Source organism: Fistularia commersonii, chromosome 31 (assembly GCF_037954325.1).
Source record: "Fistularia commersonii isolate RoL2024-O1a breed Wild chromosome 31, RoL_Fcom_v1.0, whole genome shotgun sequence".
In the NCBI taxonomy this organism is placed as follows: domain Eukaryota; kingdom Metazoa; phylum Chordata; class Actinopteri; order Syngnathiformes; family Fistulariidae; genus Fistularia; species Fistularia commersonii.
The window spans coordinates 4,544,879-4,558,184 of record NC_141314.1 but is presented as its reverse complement, the minus strand read 5'-3'; the positions used below and the strand labels follow the sequence as shown (position 1 = coordinate 4,558,184).

General features: G+C 44.0%; 2 protein-coding genes across 3 annotated transcripts in view; one reads left to right on the top strand and one right to left on the bottom strand.

Moving 5' to 3' along the window:
- The first annotated feature begins 309 nt into the window (after positions 1-309).
- The window catches only part of thoc3 (THO complex 3), a 16,735-nt gene continuing 3,738 nt past the window's right edge, over positions 310-13,306 (top strand). The window contains exons 1-6 of one of the 2 annotated variants that reach the window (XR_015104184.1): positions 310-495; positions 1,756-1,912; positions 2,098-2,302; positions 2,585-2,746; positions 3,258-3,358; positions 3,570-3,865. Coding sequence is in view for 1 of the 2 variants with exons in the window: in XM_086139309.1 (XP_085995435.1) it covers positions 316-495; positions 1,756-1,912; positions 2,098-2,302; positions 2,585-2,746; positions 3,258-3,358; positions 3,570-3,733 (969 nt within the window). In the remaining variant the exon portion in view is untranslated. Of the gene's footprint in view, positions 496-1,755; positions 1,913-2,097; positions 2,303-2,584; positions 2,747-3,257; positions 3,359-3,569; positions 3,915-13,306 lie in introns of those variants that run through there. The other variant, XM_086139309.1, reaches the window with a different exon arrangement.
- cplx2b (complexin 2b) overlaps positions 5,115-13,306 on the bottom strand; it is a 24,832-nt gene continuing 16,640 nt past the window's right edge. Inside the window, exons 3-4 of the mRNA XM_086139311.1 lie at positions 11,213-11,388; positions 5,115-10,511 (exon numbers count right to left, since the gene is read on the bottom strand). Of these exons, the coding sequence (XP_085995437.1) occupies positions 10,314-10,511; positions 11,213-11,388 (374 nt within the window). The 3' untranslated portion in view covers positions 5,115-10,313. The remainder of the gene's footprint in view (positions 10,512-11,212; positions 11,389-13,306) is intronic.

Here is a 13,306-nt window from a genome sequence, read left to right as displayed (position 1 = left end):
GTTACTGACATCCAGCTTGCAGTCGTAAAACAGACACAGCATGATTATCATCATATATATTACTCATACTCACGAAAAAGGTCTGGAACAAAACAATCATATTTGGCATTTTAATAACAGGCAAAAAGACTGGAAGGTTAGATTATTATCATTATTATTATTATTAACGCCAAATTTACAATAAAGCTCTGATAACTACAGGTTTGAAAGTAAAGACGGGAGCTTGCGGTTCCACCCCGAGCCGCTAGGTGGCGCTAGCGCGCCCGTGGGTCGACGGCAAAGCGCCTCTTCAACTGCGCCTGCGCCGCCGTCAAGATGGCGACGAAGTACTATCAAGAGATGCAGGACAGCTTCAAAAATAACAGCAAAAGCCGCGAGTTCCCGGCTCACACGGCCAAAGTTCACTCGGTCGCCTGGAGCTGTGACGGTCGGAGACTCGCGTCCGGCTCCTTCGACAAGACGGCCAGCGTTTTCGTCCTGGAAAAAGACCGTTTGGTGTGTCCGTCGCTCTGCCTGCATGTTAGCATTAGCCTCGCTAATTCAAGGATTGAATGGATGCGTGAATTTTGACATCCTGAGAGACTTCATTTTTTCTTGAGTGTTGTGTTTGATGTGAAAATTCGGTTTTATGTGCTTATTTATCCAGATATACATATTTTTTTATAATTTATAACCAAATCGTAAAGTTTAGCCATGTCCGCCCTCGGCTTAAGAGTGCATCGTAGGGTGTCGATAACCACCAAACTCGGTTCAATAAATGGCTAATTAACGGTTTGGCGTCAACGGTTGGTCCCCAGTTAAACAAAATTCAGTATTGTAGAGGTGTAATCTTAAAAGATGTTAACAAATATGTCCTTATTGTGAATTTCCCCACTGTGTGACTATTATAATACTGATAATATTCATATTTTATTTGAATGTGCCTAACTCAGCACACAAGGACACCACCAGTATATATATTTACATTAAATGCACATTGAAAAAAGACCAATAAAAATAATAAAAGTGGCAGAATGGTCAAAATATAACAACCAAAATGACAGGTAAAGGGCCATGGAGGTGAAGGACTATCATGTCTGTTAAGACCATCTTGTGACTGCACTAAAAATTGGATAAACTTTATTGATTCCCACAGGGGAAATTCCTTTGTCACAGCAGCAGTTATGACAACAAAAGGGAAACAAATATGAGTATAGATAGAGTTTTAAAGGAATATGAGTAAGTTCATATCTCACCCTTAAAAGAGCTTCTTTTTAAATTGTCCGACTTTGATAGACAATGATGTGCTACTTGCAAGAAAATGAGATGAGAACAACTTTATGTATCCCGAAGGAAATTATTGTGCCAGAGTTTCAAATTAAAACATAACAGTAATAGATAATAGTATAATAGTAGAAAGGAGGAAGAATAAGAAATACAATGAAATATAAATTGTCTTAACTGTTAACTGTAACTACAAAGATTTGAAGATTCAAGATATTGAATTTTGATATTCAAGATATCAAGAAAATGATATACAAGTCCATTTTAAGGAAGTGAAGGGACTGCAATTGTTCATCGAAGGTACCCGGTCAGTATTCGTTGATCCAGCTGTGTGATGATGGTCATATGGGAGACTTGTGTATGTTTACATACCGCAACAGTTGTTGTTTACCTCAGAACTCTCTCAGTTTATTAGTTTGCTGTGAACAGACGCGGCTTCCCCCCTGCTCCTCCAAGAAAGATCTGTTGACGCCACCTCTCGTCTCCTGGCAGGTGAAGGAGAACAACTACCGTGGCCATGGCGACAGCGTGGACCAGCTCTGCTGGCACCCGACCAACCCAGACCTCTTCGTCACAGCGTCCGGCGACAAAACCATCCGGATATGGGACGTCCGGACCACCAAATGCATCGCCACCGTCAACACCAAAGGTAGGCTTTTTGCTCGAGCAAAGCACATTGGGGCTGTGTCAAACTAGTAAAGTAGGAGGTCAATCGAAAACCTACGGACAATTCAATCTTCACTCTGCTGAGTGGTTTTGGTGCGGAGGTAGGGGCAGGTAATTATCAACCATGGTCCTCGCTAAGGAAAGATCGGTCATCCTCATTCCTCAAAGGTGAGAACATCAACATCTGCTGGAGCCCCGACGGCCAGACCATCGCCGTGGGCAACAAGGACGACATTGTGACCTTCATCGACGCCAAGACGCACCGCTCCAAGGCCGAGGAGCAGTTCAAGTTCGAGGTGAACGAGATCTCCTGGAACAACGACAACGACATGTTCTTCCTCACCAACGGCAACGGCTGCATCAACATTCTGAGGTGTGACGCACTAATGTGCTGGTTCAGCCGCCTGATCTGACATGGAAATATCCACAGAATCACTGATAAGAATTCAACGACTAGAAATTCACCGTTTGACTGAAATTAGCAAGAAATTCACCAGGAATATGTAAACAAATGGAGAGGTGTCATCTCCTGACAATGAACCCCTGAGTTGTCAGAGCAGTGAGATGTTTCCCAAAAAAAACCAAATTAAATTAACCGGAAACAGTCAGAGGTGGGAGTTTCCAGAAAGTAACATGGCCCTCGCTCTGCGCCCAGTTACCCTGAGCTGAAGCCCATCCAGTCCATCAACGCCCACCCCTCCAACTGCATCTGCATCAAGTTCGACCCGACGGGGAAGTACTTTGCCACGGGGAGCGCCGACGCCCTGGTCAGCCTGTGGGACGTGGACGAGCTGGTGTGCGTGCGCTGCTTCTCCAGGTGAGTGCTTCGTCGTCAGTGTTTTAATTCACTTAAAAACAAAAACAAAGAATCCCCTTTTGTTTATTTTTCTGATGAATAACTGCATAAAATGCTCCTCCGGGAGGAGGATTAAATGCATCCTTGAATCCTGATGGAGTTTTTTTTTTATAGTATTAAAATAAAACAGTTTAAAAGCTAGATCTGGAGCAGCTGTCAATCACGGCCCAGCTTGTGCTGTGTCTTGCCCCTCCTCCTCTGGGAACACAAGGGGGGATGGTCTTCACTTGGGAAAAAAAACAAAACAAAATGAAAAATATGTAGAAATAAAAGACAATAAAATGACTGACAAATGCACATGAAAGAGGTTTGCTCTTATGAAGCAGGAAGTTTGAGGGAAATTAATAATTAATCAAAAATGTCGCCCTGTTTGGAGACTTACCCTACTGTGCATGTATTTACTGCAGTGTATGTGTGTTTGGGGTGTAAATGAAATGTTTCAAATTATTTGCGTTTGCTTGCACGTGGTCAGGCTGGACTGGCCAGTGCGGACGCTGAGCTTCAGCCATGACGGGAAGATGCTGGCTTCGGCATCGGAGGACCACTTCATCGACATCGCCGAGGTGGAAACAGGTAGAGAAAACTCAGTCAATAGCGCTGGGAAAGGGGGAGGTTACAGGCAGGTGATGTCACAAATCAGGTGCAGCCAGGAAGTGATATGCCGACTAAAATTCGTGCCCATTTTCTAAATCTGCAGTCTGGTTTTTGTATTGGGTTCGTTGTCATTGGTATTTTTCCACTAGAATTTATGTGCGCGTGTGTGTGTGTGTGTGTGTGTGTACAGGTGGCAAGCTGTGGGAAGTTCAGTGCGACTCACCCACCTTTACGGTGGCTTGGCACCCAAAGAGACCCCTGCTGGCGTACGCCTGCGACGACAAGGAGGGCAAATACGACAGCAACCGCGAGGCCGGCACCGTCAAGCTCTTCGGCCTCCCCAACGACTCCTGAGGGCTCAGGTCAGAGCCCAACCAGGGTGGTCCAGTGTACTTTGTCGCCACCAGGGGGCGCCGCTGCTAACAGTCTGAGAAAAGTGCATCCAAACAGGCCGTGTGCTGTAATATAGTGTTATATTTCTGTCAGGTATCCATTCTTTGATATTAAATCTGTCTTTTTGTAAAAAAAAAAAAAATGTGTGACACGGTTCATCACTAAAGGTTTTTGTTGTCTCTTTCAATTAAATTTTTTAAGAGATACTTTTTTTTTTTTTTTTTGAAAGGGCTAATTAACTGTTTTACAAACCGACAGGCTACATTGCGTGGGATGTTAATTCTGGTTTTGGCTCACGGAGGTCAGATCCTTGAATGGATAAAACGGCTCACGGGTTCAGTTTGAGTCGGGCGTGATGCCCACGGAGTGTCTCTTGAGGCGAGAAGGGTGGCGTGCAGGCCAGAGCAATGAAAAACACGCTCACTGTATTTAATTACTCTGGACCTTGAACCATTGCTGCTTGCCCGCTGCTATTGATACATAAATAGAAGAGGCAGGTCTGGGAACAACAGCAGCAGCTTGCGAATACACCCACACACAGGTTTCCTCACACCAGCCGCCAACAAACCAACATATGAATCTCAATGGCTTTAAAAAGACATGATGGTAAGGGAAGTTGCTTGTGATTTGGGAAAAAAAAAAACAATTTCTCAATATTACATTTACACTTTGGAATGTGGTTCCTCATTAATTATGTCCCTTATTTCTCCTCTTCCTTAGCAAGTCAGTCAGCCAAGAATGCACGTAAGAAATCCCCCTTTTACCTTCTCATGAAGCCAATGGTGTTGAAAAGAAATTACCTGGAAATGAAAGGGAAATTCATTGCGAGTACAAGAAATTAATTCATATTTATAATACAAAAACCCAATTGAATTCCAAGGAAACACAAGCAAAAAGCACAGGAAGCTTTTATTTTTTTTTATTTTTTTGTTTATTTTGCTAGTGTAATTCCCCCCCCTCCCAAAAAAAGAACCGTTCGGTTCCTAGAGATGAGACAGCTCTACAGGGATGTGGGCTCCACACAGAGAAAATGACATGCAATTCAGGAAAGAAGTAGCATAAGAAGTTGTACTTTACATTCTTGACCTCTGAACCCTGAAATGATTTGTACCCTGAATTAAAAGAAAAGAACTCCCTCTCCATTCGGTGTCAGGAACCTAAAAAATAATCAATGTTCTTAGTAATTAAAACCTTTTCTTTTCCTCCCAAGATGCTCCAAATGCTCATCTCAATTTCTTGGCAAATTATTTGGTAGCCGTGCACCGCGTCCCGTGACATTTCAGCTGGCTAGCCGACGCCTCAGAACAGCGTTGCATCGTCTGCAGAACTGTAAACATAGTTGTTTTTTTTTTTTTTTTTTTTTTAATTGATTGGAAAGACCAACCAAGCTAAAGGGACTACTGCCGGGTACTTGATCCCATCCCCGTCACGCTAAACCCCTTCTCAACTTTATCATTTTGGCAAAGAGTCACCACAATGTTTGTCCCGAAAAAGTGTTTTAACGAGTGCAAAAATGGATAAAGGACTGGAATGTACTTGAGTATTTCTCTACATGGTTGTGCTAACAGGTAACATTGGCCTCACAACAATCTACTCGCATGAGGGTTTCAGCGAGGTGCGTATTGTGATTCGTCAAAGGCAACCAACCTGCTGGTAAGCATATGTTGGTAGAACACTTGTGTTGATGTAGCTTCGGTAACAAAAACTTGGTATGCAACCGCCTCAACTTGGTCCTAAGTGAGGTCTGGACAGCAGTGAGACAAATTTTGTGGCGTCGCTGCGGGCAACACGAAGCCCCGCCCTGTTTGGCAAACCCCAACGATAAAGTTCAGAAGGACGCTGAAGGTTCTTCCCCCACCCTCTCCAAATTGCGCATTTGTTAAGGTTGAAACGGTATCACATTACAATAATGGTATGACCATTAACATGACTTAATGTGTTCAAAATCTTTAAGTAACAGCAATGACTGTCTTGAGTGGTAATTAAACTATTGAAGACCAATGAATTATATTGGTAAATAATTGTATTAATGTAGTTGCTAAGTTTCTTAAGACATATAACAAATAAAACCAAATAATGCTAATCATCAATTGAAACTACAGCGCTAACTAGTGCTAACAATACTAACCTGGCAAAATAACCCAAATGTTTGGTTTACCTGTTATAATCATTTTAGTTCACAATTCTTATTTTGTTGTATCACACGTTAAAGATGGCTGCATTGCAGTAAACCATGACGCAATAACTTTGTGAGGTAAAGATAACATGAATGTTGTTTAATTGCAATTAAATAACCACAAATGCTTATTTCTGCATTAACTGATGTTAATAAACCCTCAATGTAAAGTGATACCGGTTCTCTCCCGCTACTAGAAATCCCCTCGACTCCAGGATAATCCAGATTATAATTATAATTTATGAGATCCCCCTCCCCTCCTTCCCCTGCGCTCGCCCGTCGAAACAAAACACATTTATTTTCTATCTTCAGCTGTAAACAGTAAAAGCCTCCCCACCCCCCCTCCCACGCCCCCTGCACTGAAGCATCCCATGCATCCAGAATAAACTGAATAAAAAATAAAAAAACGGGGACAGACGAGGCACCTGCCAACCTCACGCACAGATGACATGTAATAGCCCTTTTCGAAGGCGGGTCACGCACCGTGACGCCCCCAGACAAACGAAAAAAAGGGAACAAAAGAAAAAAAACGCGCCGAGATAGTGCGTCGGCGTGCTGAGTCCAGAATTCAGACAGGAAACAACAACAAAGAAAACCGCAGTAAAATATATCTCCGCAGGTAGAGACGTACATATCTGCGCGATGAGTTGGACAATTTTAACGCAACGGCGAGAAACCCCCTAAATATCCGGCGCTCCACACCAAAATGGCAGATGTTCTAGTCACCCTATCTCGTGTTTAATTCTTTTCAATTGCACGCCCCGATTTCATTTTTAAATGATGTTCCCAAGGCTGCGATCCAACCGGTGGTTCAAATTAAGATGAAAAGTACCTTGGATATTGTGACCCTGGTACCCCAGCCGGCTCTAATTGGGGGAAACACTTGACGGAAACCAATGAAATGATTTGATGGCCCAGATGTTCTCATTTATTTGCCATCAGTTTCTAAGATTGAACTTCCTAATTCTCATGTATATATCGAATAGTACTACATGAAAAGTACTGAATGAGCATCGCTTTTACAATGAGTTCTTTAAAACCAAACCTCCGTATTTGACCGCTGTCTGGCTTCTTGAATAGTCGTCACCATTTATGCCACATTCTTTTGATTTGGCTATTGCTCCCACAAGAAGTTTCCTTCTTCTGCTCCCTGAAATCTGCTCCCAATCCCTGCCCCTTTTATTCTTAAAAGGGCTGGCTTACATTTGGGAGTATTTGCTTTCCAATAATTCTACGTTCAGTCCCAAACCACGTCAAGTTGACCGTACATCGGAAGTTAAAGCCTGTTATAAGATTTCCTTTTACTGAGTTTCATCTTTTGATTACCGGTTAAAATCGGTGCTTTGCTAATCAGTATTTTTTTTTTTTTGTGTTTGTACCCCGATTTTGAGATGGGCATTAAGATGATGCCGGACAGTGTTGGGACCGCAGCCTCAGGCACCCGTCGAAGCTCCCTCCCCGTCTTTCCCCGAAAAACACAGATTCTGTCGCAGTTTCTCTTCTTTTAAACAAACGTTAGCATGCTGGACATTTGACAGGAATGTGTTAAGTATTAAGATATATATATATATATGTTGTGCCCCCTGCAGCCCTCCTTTTCCAGCCCCCCTCCCCCGCCAGACGCGGCACAAGGAGGGCGCCGCACCGCGCTTTGCTGCTCCAATGCACGGCAGATGCAAAAAAGTCTTTTTTTTTTTTTTTTTAGTTTGTTTTTTAATTTAATTTTATTTTTTGAAGACGCCTAAAGGCCTACGGGACGTAAACCGCGACTATATGGATCGACGACATGGGGTCACGACACGAAACACGTATAGCGACACACACAAACACACACACGTTTACAGTAACACATGTCGTACACACGTTAATAACAGTGGACTTTTCAACTATGTGCGCATACGACTGTACGCACATTTTTAAGATACAGGGATGTCGGATTTATACAACAAATATGCGAGTAGCCATTTTTTTTTTCAAAATAAACCTTTTTTCCCCGCACAGAGAACAAGGATGGGACGATTAACTCGACGTTTTCTACTTTTAATTGTTTTATTGCAATCTAAACAATATGGCTTTTTCTAGTGAAAAGTCCTATCTGAGCTAGAAAATGGAAAAAGAACAAAGTTTTCTTTTTTTTTTTTTTTTCCTCTTAGTGCCAACGACAACGCCGCCGCTTTTAGTCTCGTTTAATCCCTTTTTATTTTTCCTAAACTCATGGAACAATGTATTCGCCGTACATCGGTTTGGAAGCCACCAGATCATTTGCATGCTTCACTTCATTGTTAATAAATCCTGTATATTTAGGTAGTTCTTACTAAATAGACTGTTCTTACAGTACACCTACTAATACGCTATTATGTTAAATCACTGGTATTTTTGTTGGACCTAGAATATAAAGTTTATTTTCTTATTACAAAGTCATGGGTTCATTCTAGTTTATCTAGTTCACTTTAGTCATGGAAACACTTTGGGAGGGATAAACTCTTACCCGGTGTTCTGGACGCATGCACACGTTGAACCGGCCTGACCGCCGGCCTCGCCAATATAAGTAATATCAAGTGCATCAATAATAATATTACTTAAGTTCGTCACACGCGTTTTTGTGTTGGCAGCCACTAAAGGATCTGTGAGGTCTTGCCCGTCTTTCTTTGGTCTTGATGTCGATGAATCCCGCAAAGATTTGGCCTCACGAGGCGAAGACGCCCTGGAGGTTTTTATCTCCAGCCAGACCAAACACGTGGTAATAAAACCCAAAGCGGATTTGCGGTTGACGCTAATAACAGGCGTTGACATTTTGCTTTTTCATGTTTGTGCGCGAGCTGCAAAAAACAAAAAAAAAAGTACTAGCTGTCGCGATGAAATTTGGATGACAGGAAGTTACAACCCCGGCAACCCGAAGTGTTTCCATCCATTTGAATTGATTGTCTAAGGGGACCAGGCCTCGACAGATCCTGGAACAGTCTATAACCACAGCAGTCTCCCAGAACCGCCTTGGGTTGGTGGTCTGAGTCCCAACTGGTTTTAGAACCATGGGCATAAACAGGATGCCGTTGGTTTTATACCAGAAGGCTGTGGTCAAAATGGAGGACTAGTAGTCGCTAACATAATTTGGTGGAATCTCCTCTAGTGCCTGAGGTGACACGAATCACAAACATTTTTTTTTTCTAGAATTTTGTTCTAGCTAGCTGCAAGCTAACGTCGTGCTTGGACCTCTCCAATCAGGAAAGACAAAGTTTTCGGATCTCGAATTGGGATGCCCGCCGTTTTCGAGAATCCCCCGGGAAAACCACTTGATATTTTTGGTGGGATTTTGAAATTTGAATACCACACAATTTTTTGGGGGAGGAACAAAAAAAAACCTACCCTAAAAACAGGACCATGTGTTGTTTGCCCAGCCTGAGAAACATTGAAGTTTGTGAGTAACTAACCTTGAGGCCTTCAGACCTTCACCGTGGAGTTCCAGGAGTTCAAGTCTGCTCTTGGAAATCCGGCAAAAAAGCGTCATCTGGTGAACCTCACGTCAAATACATTATTCCAAAAGTGTCCTGTTTTTGTGCGCATCCTCACCGATGCTTGACCACTGGCCGTCGTTTGACTGAAAACGAAACCCTCATTTACAATTCCTCTGCCAGAGGAGATGATATGAAGGCACGAGTCCTAAAAAAACCTCACAAAGGATCACCTCTTTTCTCCCCCTGATATAAAGATCTACATCCGGTTCATAAAAGTAGAAAAAAACACTCGGTGAAATAGAATGAAAAATGTGCTCCGTCTACTGGAAAACATGGCGGCAGCGCCGTTTGAAAAGACCACAGTGGCACGAGGACGAAGCATCCACTGCCCTTCACCGAGAGAATACTGACCTGCCGTAGTTGGTCGCCAGTGGAAGACCAACCAATCGGAATGTTCTGCGTAGTAAAAAAAGAAAAAAAAAGGGGGGGGGGCACTGGAATTCCTATTTGTAACAAAATGTGCTAGTTGTCAGGTTGGACAGTATTTGCGGGAAATTAAAAAGGGGCAGGAGTAAGTGGAGGAACAGAAAGTGACTAAAGATTCCTTTGAAAGGCAGTGTGTAGCCTCTTAACAGTTTGGCAAGAACCCCCACGTCCCCTTCCCAAATTTTGTTTATCTTCTGATAATCTAAACGTTTCCCGAGCCTCCAATCAGAACCCAGCCTCTTAGCTATCACCCTTCCGGAACCCCCCACCCCCACCCAAGATGTATGGCCTCCCCGAGCCTCCGCTTCTAAAAGTTCGCTCACTTTTCTCCGCCCGAACACAAAGATCCCCATCTGCCCCACAGCCTGGCCCGGACCAGACCCTCAATTTAGGGTCCCTTTGGATCGGCTCCACCCCCGCCCCCGTTTTACTTCTTGAACATGTCCTGCAGTGGCCCCGGCAGGAACTTGAGGACGGTGTCCAGGATGCTCTCTTCGTCTTCCTCGTCGTCGTCCCCGCAGCCCCGTGGGATGGCCTTCTTCGGGCGGGTCAGGGAGCCCTCGCAGGCCTGCTCCATAGCTGCCTTCTCTTCCGCCTCTTTCTCCTCCTTTTTCTTCAGTCCATACTGAGAGGATAAAACATGGGCAGCGAAGGACAGGGACAGACAACAAGGGGTAAGAGGCAGGCTGAGAAATTTGGACAGGAGGGAATTACCTGCTGTGGAGGCTTTCATAGAGCTACATGTATTGACCCCTACTGGTCAGAGACAGAAATGCAGAACAATTCAGTCACAGCCTTGTCCGTGTTTCAAAAAGCCGATAAAAATGATCAGAAAATAACCCCAAATATTGTCAATAGCCCCTAGTTCTTTTTTAGGAGCTAGGCTACTTCTTGTTGCATTCAAATAGGGTTTCTAGAACCACTTTAGGTTCTGCTCCAAGGCAGGGTCTTTTTTAGGGTTCCATATTTTACGGACGTCTGTGCTTGGTGATAAGTCGACTTCATATGCCAGGTCCGTTACCAGATACGCCATTTATAAACCATTGTGGTCGTTGGTCAGCTGTTCTCCTTAAAAATGGACAGGAAAAGAAATGGGTTGGCAAAGAGATCTAGGCTCTTCTGGTATGCTATCCCATAGAGGGATTTCCAGGGTTTGCACTAGAACATCAACCATTTCCCCCCGAAGTAGTTTGGTGTTCGTCAACAATCGGATTTTTCAAGGCACTAGATTGAGCGAGCGACTTGTTTATAACCAAAAAAGGATGGGGGCAATCCCAAGTGACCTGGATGATCCCCGCCGTTGGTCTTTCAGTCGGAGGAACATACCTTGTCCCTGATAGTCTGCCGTACTTTCTCCCTCTCCGCCTCCATGCGGGTGTGCTTGGCCTTCCTCTCCTCCTCCTGCTGCCTCAGTGCCTCCTGCCGCTCCTCCTCCTTCTTGGCTGCGTCCGGGTCCTTCTCCTCCTCCCCACCCAGCATCTTGCCCATGTCTTTGGTGGCACCTGGACAGCAGTGGCAATACGGCGAGGTTAGCGGGGGGGGGGGGATGGTAAAAGTGAAAGCAAACAAGTCCCAGGGAGGTTCCAGTCTGATCATCGACGCCATGGCGACCATGACGGATTTTGGGCTGAAGGCACTTCCCTGGTTGATACCCGAGTCACACAATGACATACTGATCCCCTTTGGATCGTCTGTGACAAGTTCTTGGCCTTCTGATTGATATTGCCGTTTGACTCGGGCATTCAGTTGACCTCAGACCCCCCAAAATAAAAGCTTTTTTCTCTGATCTATGGAACTTAGATGCATGAGGTCCAGGTCGCCCCCCCAAGGGAAGTACCTCCCAATCCAGCCTAAACAATTACACTCAAAATGTCACAGATGTCCCTGAACCTCGGTCATAACCTTGTTTACCAAAATGCCTCGGGGATTCCTTTCAATCCCCTGTGTTGTAATTGCGATTCCAAGGTTTTGCCACCAGGGAAAATAAGCGTTTGTCGTTTCCTTTTGTCCCCCTTGTTTTTACCGAAATCCCCCTCAGAAGTGGTATAAAAGGGGTTTTCGTTAGAATTTGAGCACACACAAAGCTCCAACATGAATCAGAGGCTGGAAGCACTTCCTGTTTCTCGGCATCAAACATCCTCCCGCCTCGGATTGAAATCCACACAGTCAAGAAACATTTCATTCAGGAAGGAAAAAAAAAACGAGTGTTTCCGAGGCTTAAACTACTGTGGGGTTCCCTGAATTTCCTCGAGGCGACTCGGGGAGGGTGGGACTGGAAAGAGAGCGAGGAAGAGGCGCCAGCTGGAGGCGCTTCAGAGAGGATGCGAGGTAGAGGGAGGGTTTGTCCGTTTGCCCGCCCAGACCCTCCTGGTGTCGCCCCGAGCTGCTCATCACAGACCCTGAGCCGAGCTGATACGAAGCATACCGCGGAGTTCCTGTCGACAGAAGTGCTGAGAAAAGGATCTGCTTGTCTGGATCAATAAAAACGCGCTATATATTGTCAGTTTACTGCGTGAACGGTGTCAGTTTGCCGTCTCAATGTTGGTTTGTTGTTTCGATGTTGGTTTATTGTGTGAATGTTACATTACATTACATTGCATTTGGCAGACGCTTTTATCCAAAGCGACTTACAATAGAGGACAAAGGGACTGCAAATACACTTGCAAATACACGATGCACAGGAAATATACAGAACAGTAACACTAAGCATGTTGTCGGTTTGCTTTCTAAATGTCTGTTTTCTGTCTTAAAGTTTCCACTTTGAATGTTGTCAATTTCTTATCTGAATATTGTTGTGCTGTGTGAATGTTGTTGGCTTGTCTCAATGTTGTCAGGTTTTTCTTGTAACCTTGTTGGTTCTTTGTGAGAACGTTAGGTTTGTCTGAATTTGTCCGTTTTTGTCTTGTCGGTTCACTGCGTGAATGTTTACCGATTGCTATCTGAATGTCTGCTCACTGTGTGAATGTTGTGAGTTGTCAGCTCAATGTGTGAATGCTGTCAGGTTCTTCTCTGAATGTTGTCATATTTTGTGTCGGTTCACAGCATTAATGTTGTTTGTTGTCTGAATGTTATCAGTTTTCTGCCTGAATTGGTCGCTTTGTGTATTATTGTTGGTTCACTGTGTGAATCCTGTCAGGTTCTCATTTGATTGTTGTCATTTTGCTGGTTCCTATCGCACTTGGTTCGTTGTAAGTGCTGGTTTGCTGTGTGAATGTTGTTGTTTCGCCTGAACGTTGGTTTGTTTCTGAATCTTGACGCCTCATTTTCTGAATGGTTCGGTCGTAATGTTGGTGGTTTGCGTATTATTTTTTGTCCACTGTGTGAATGTTGTCAGGTTTTTCTCTGAATGTTGTCATTTTTTGCGTGTGAATGTTGTCAGTTCACTGCGTGAATGTTAAATTTGTTGTCAAAATGTTGTCA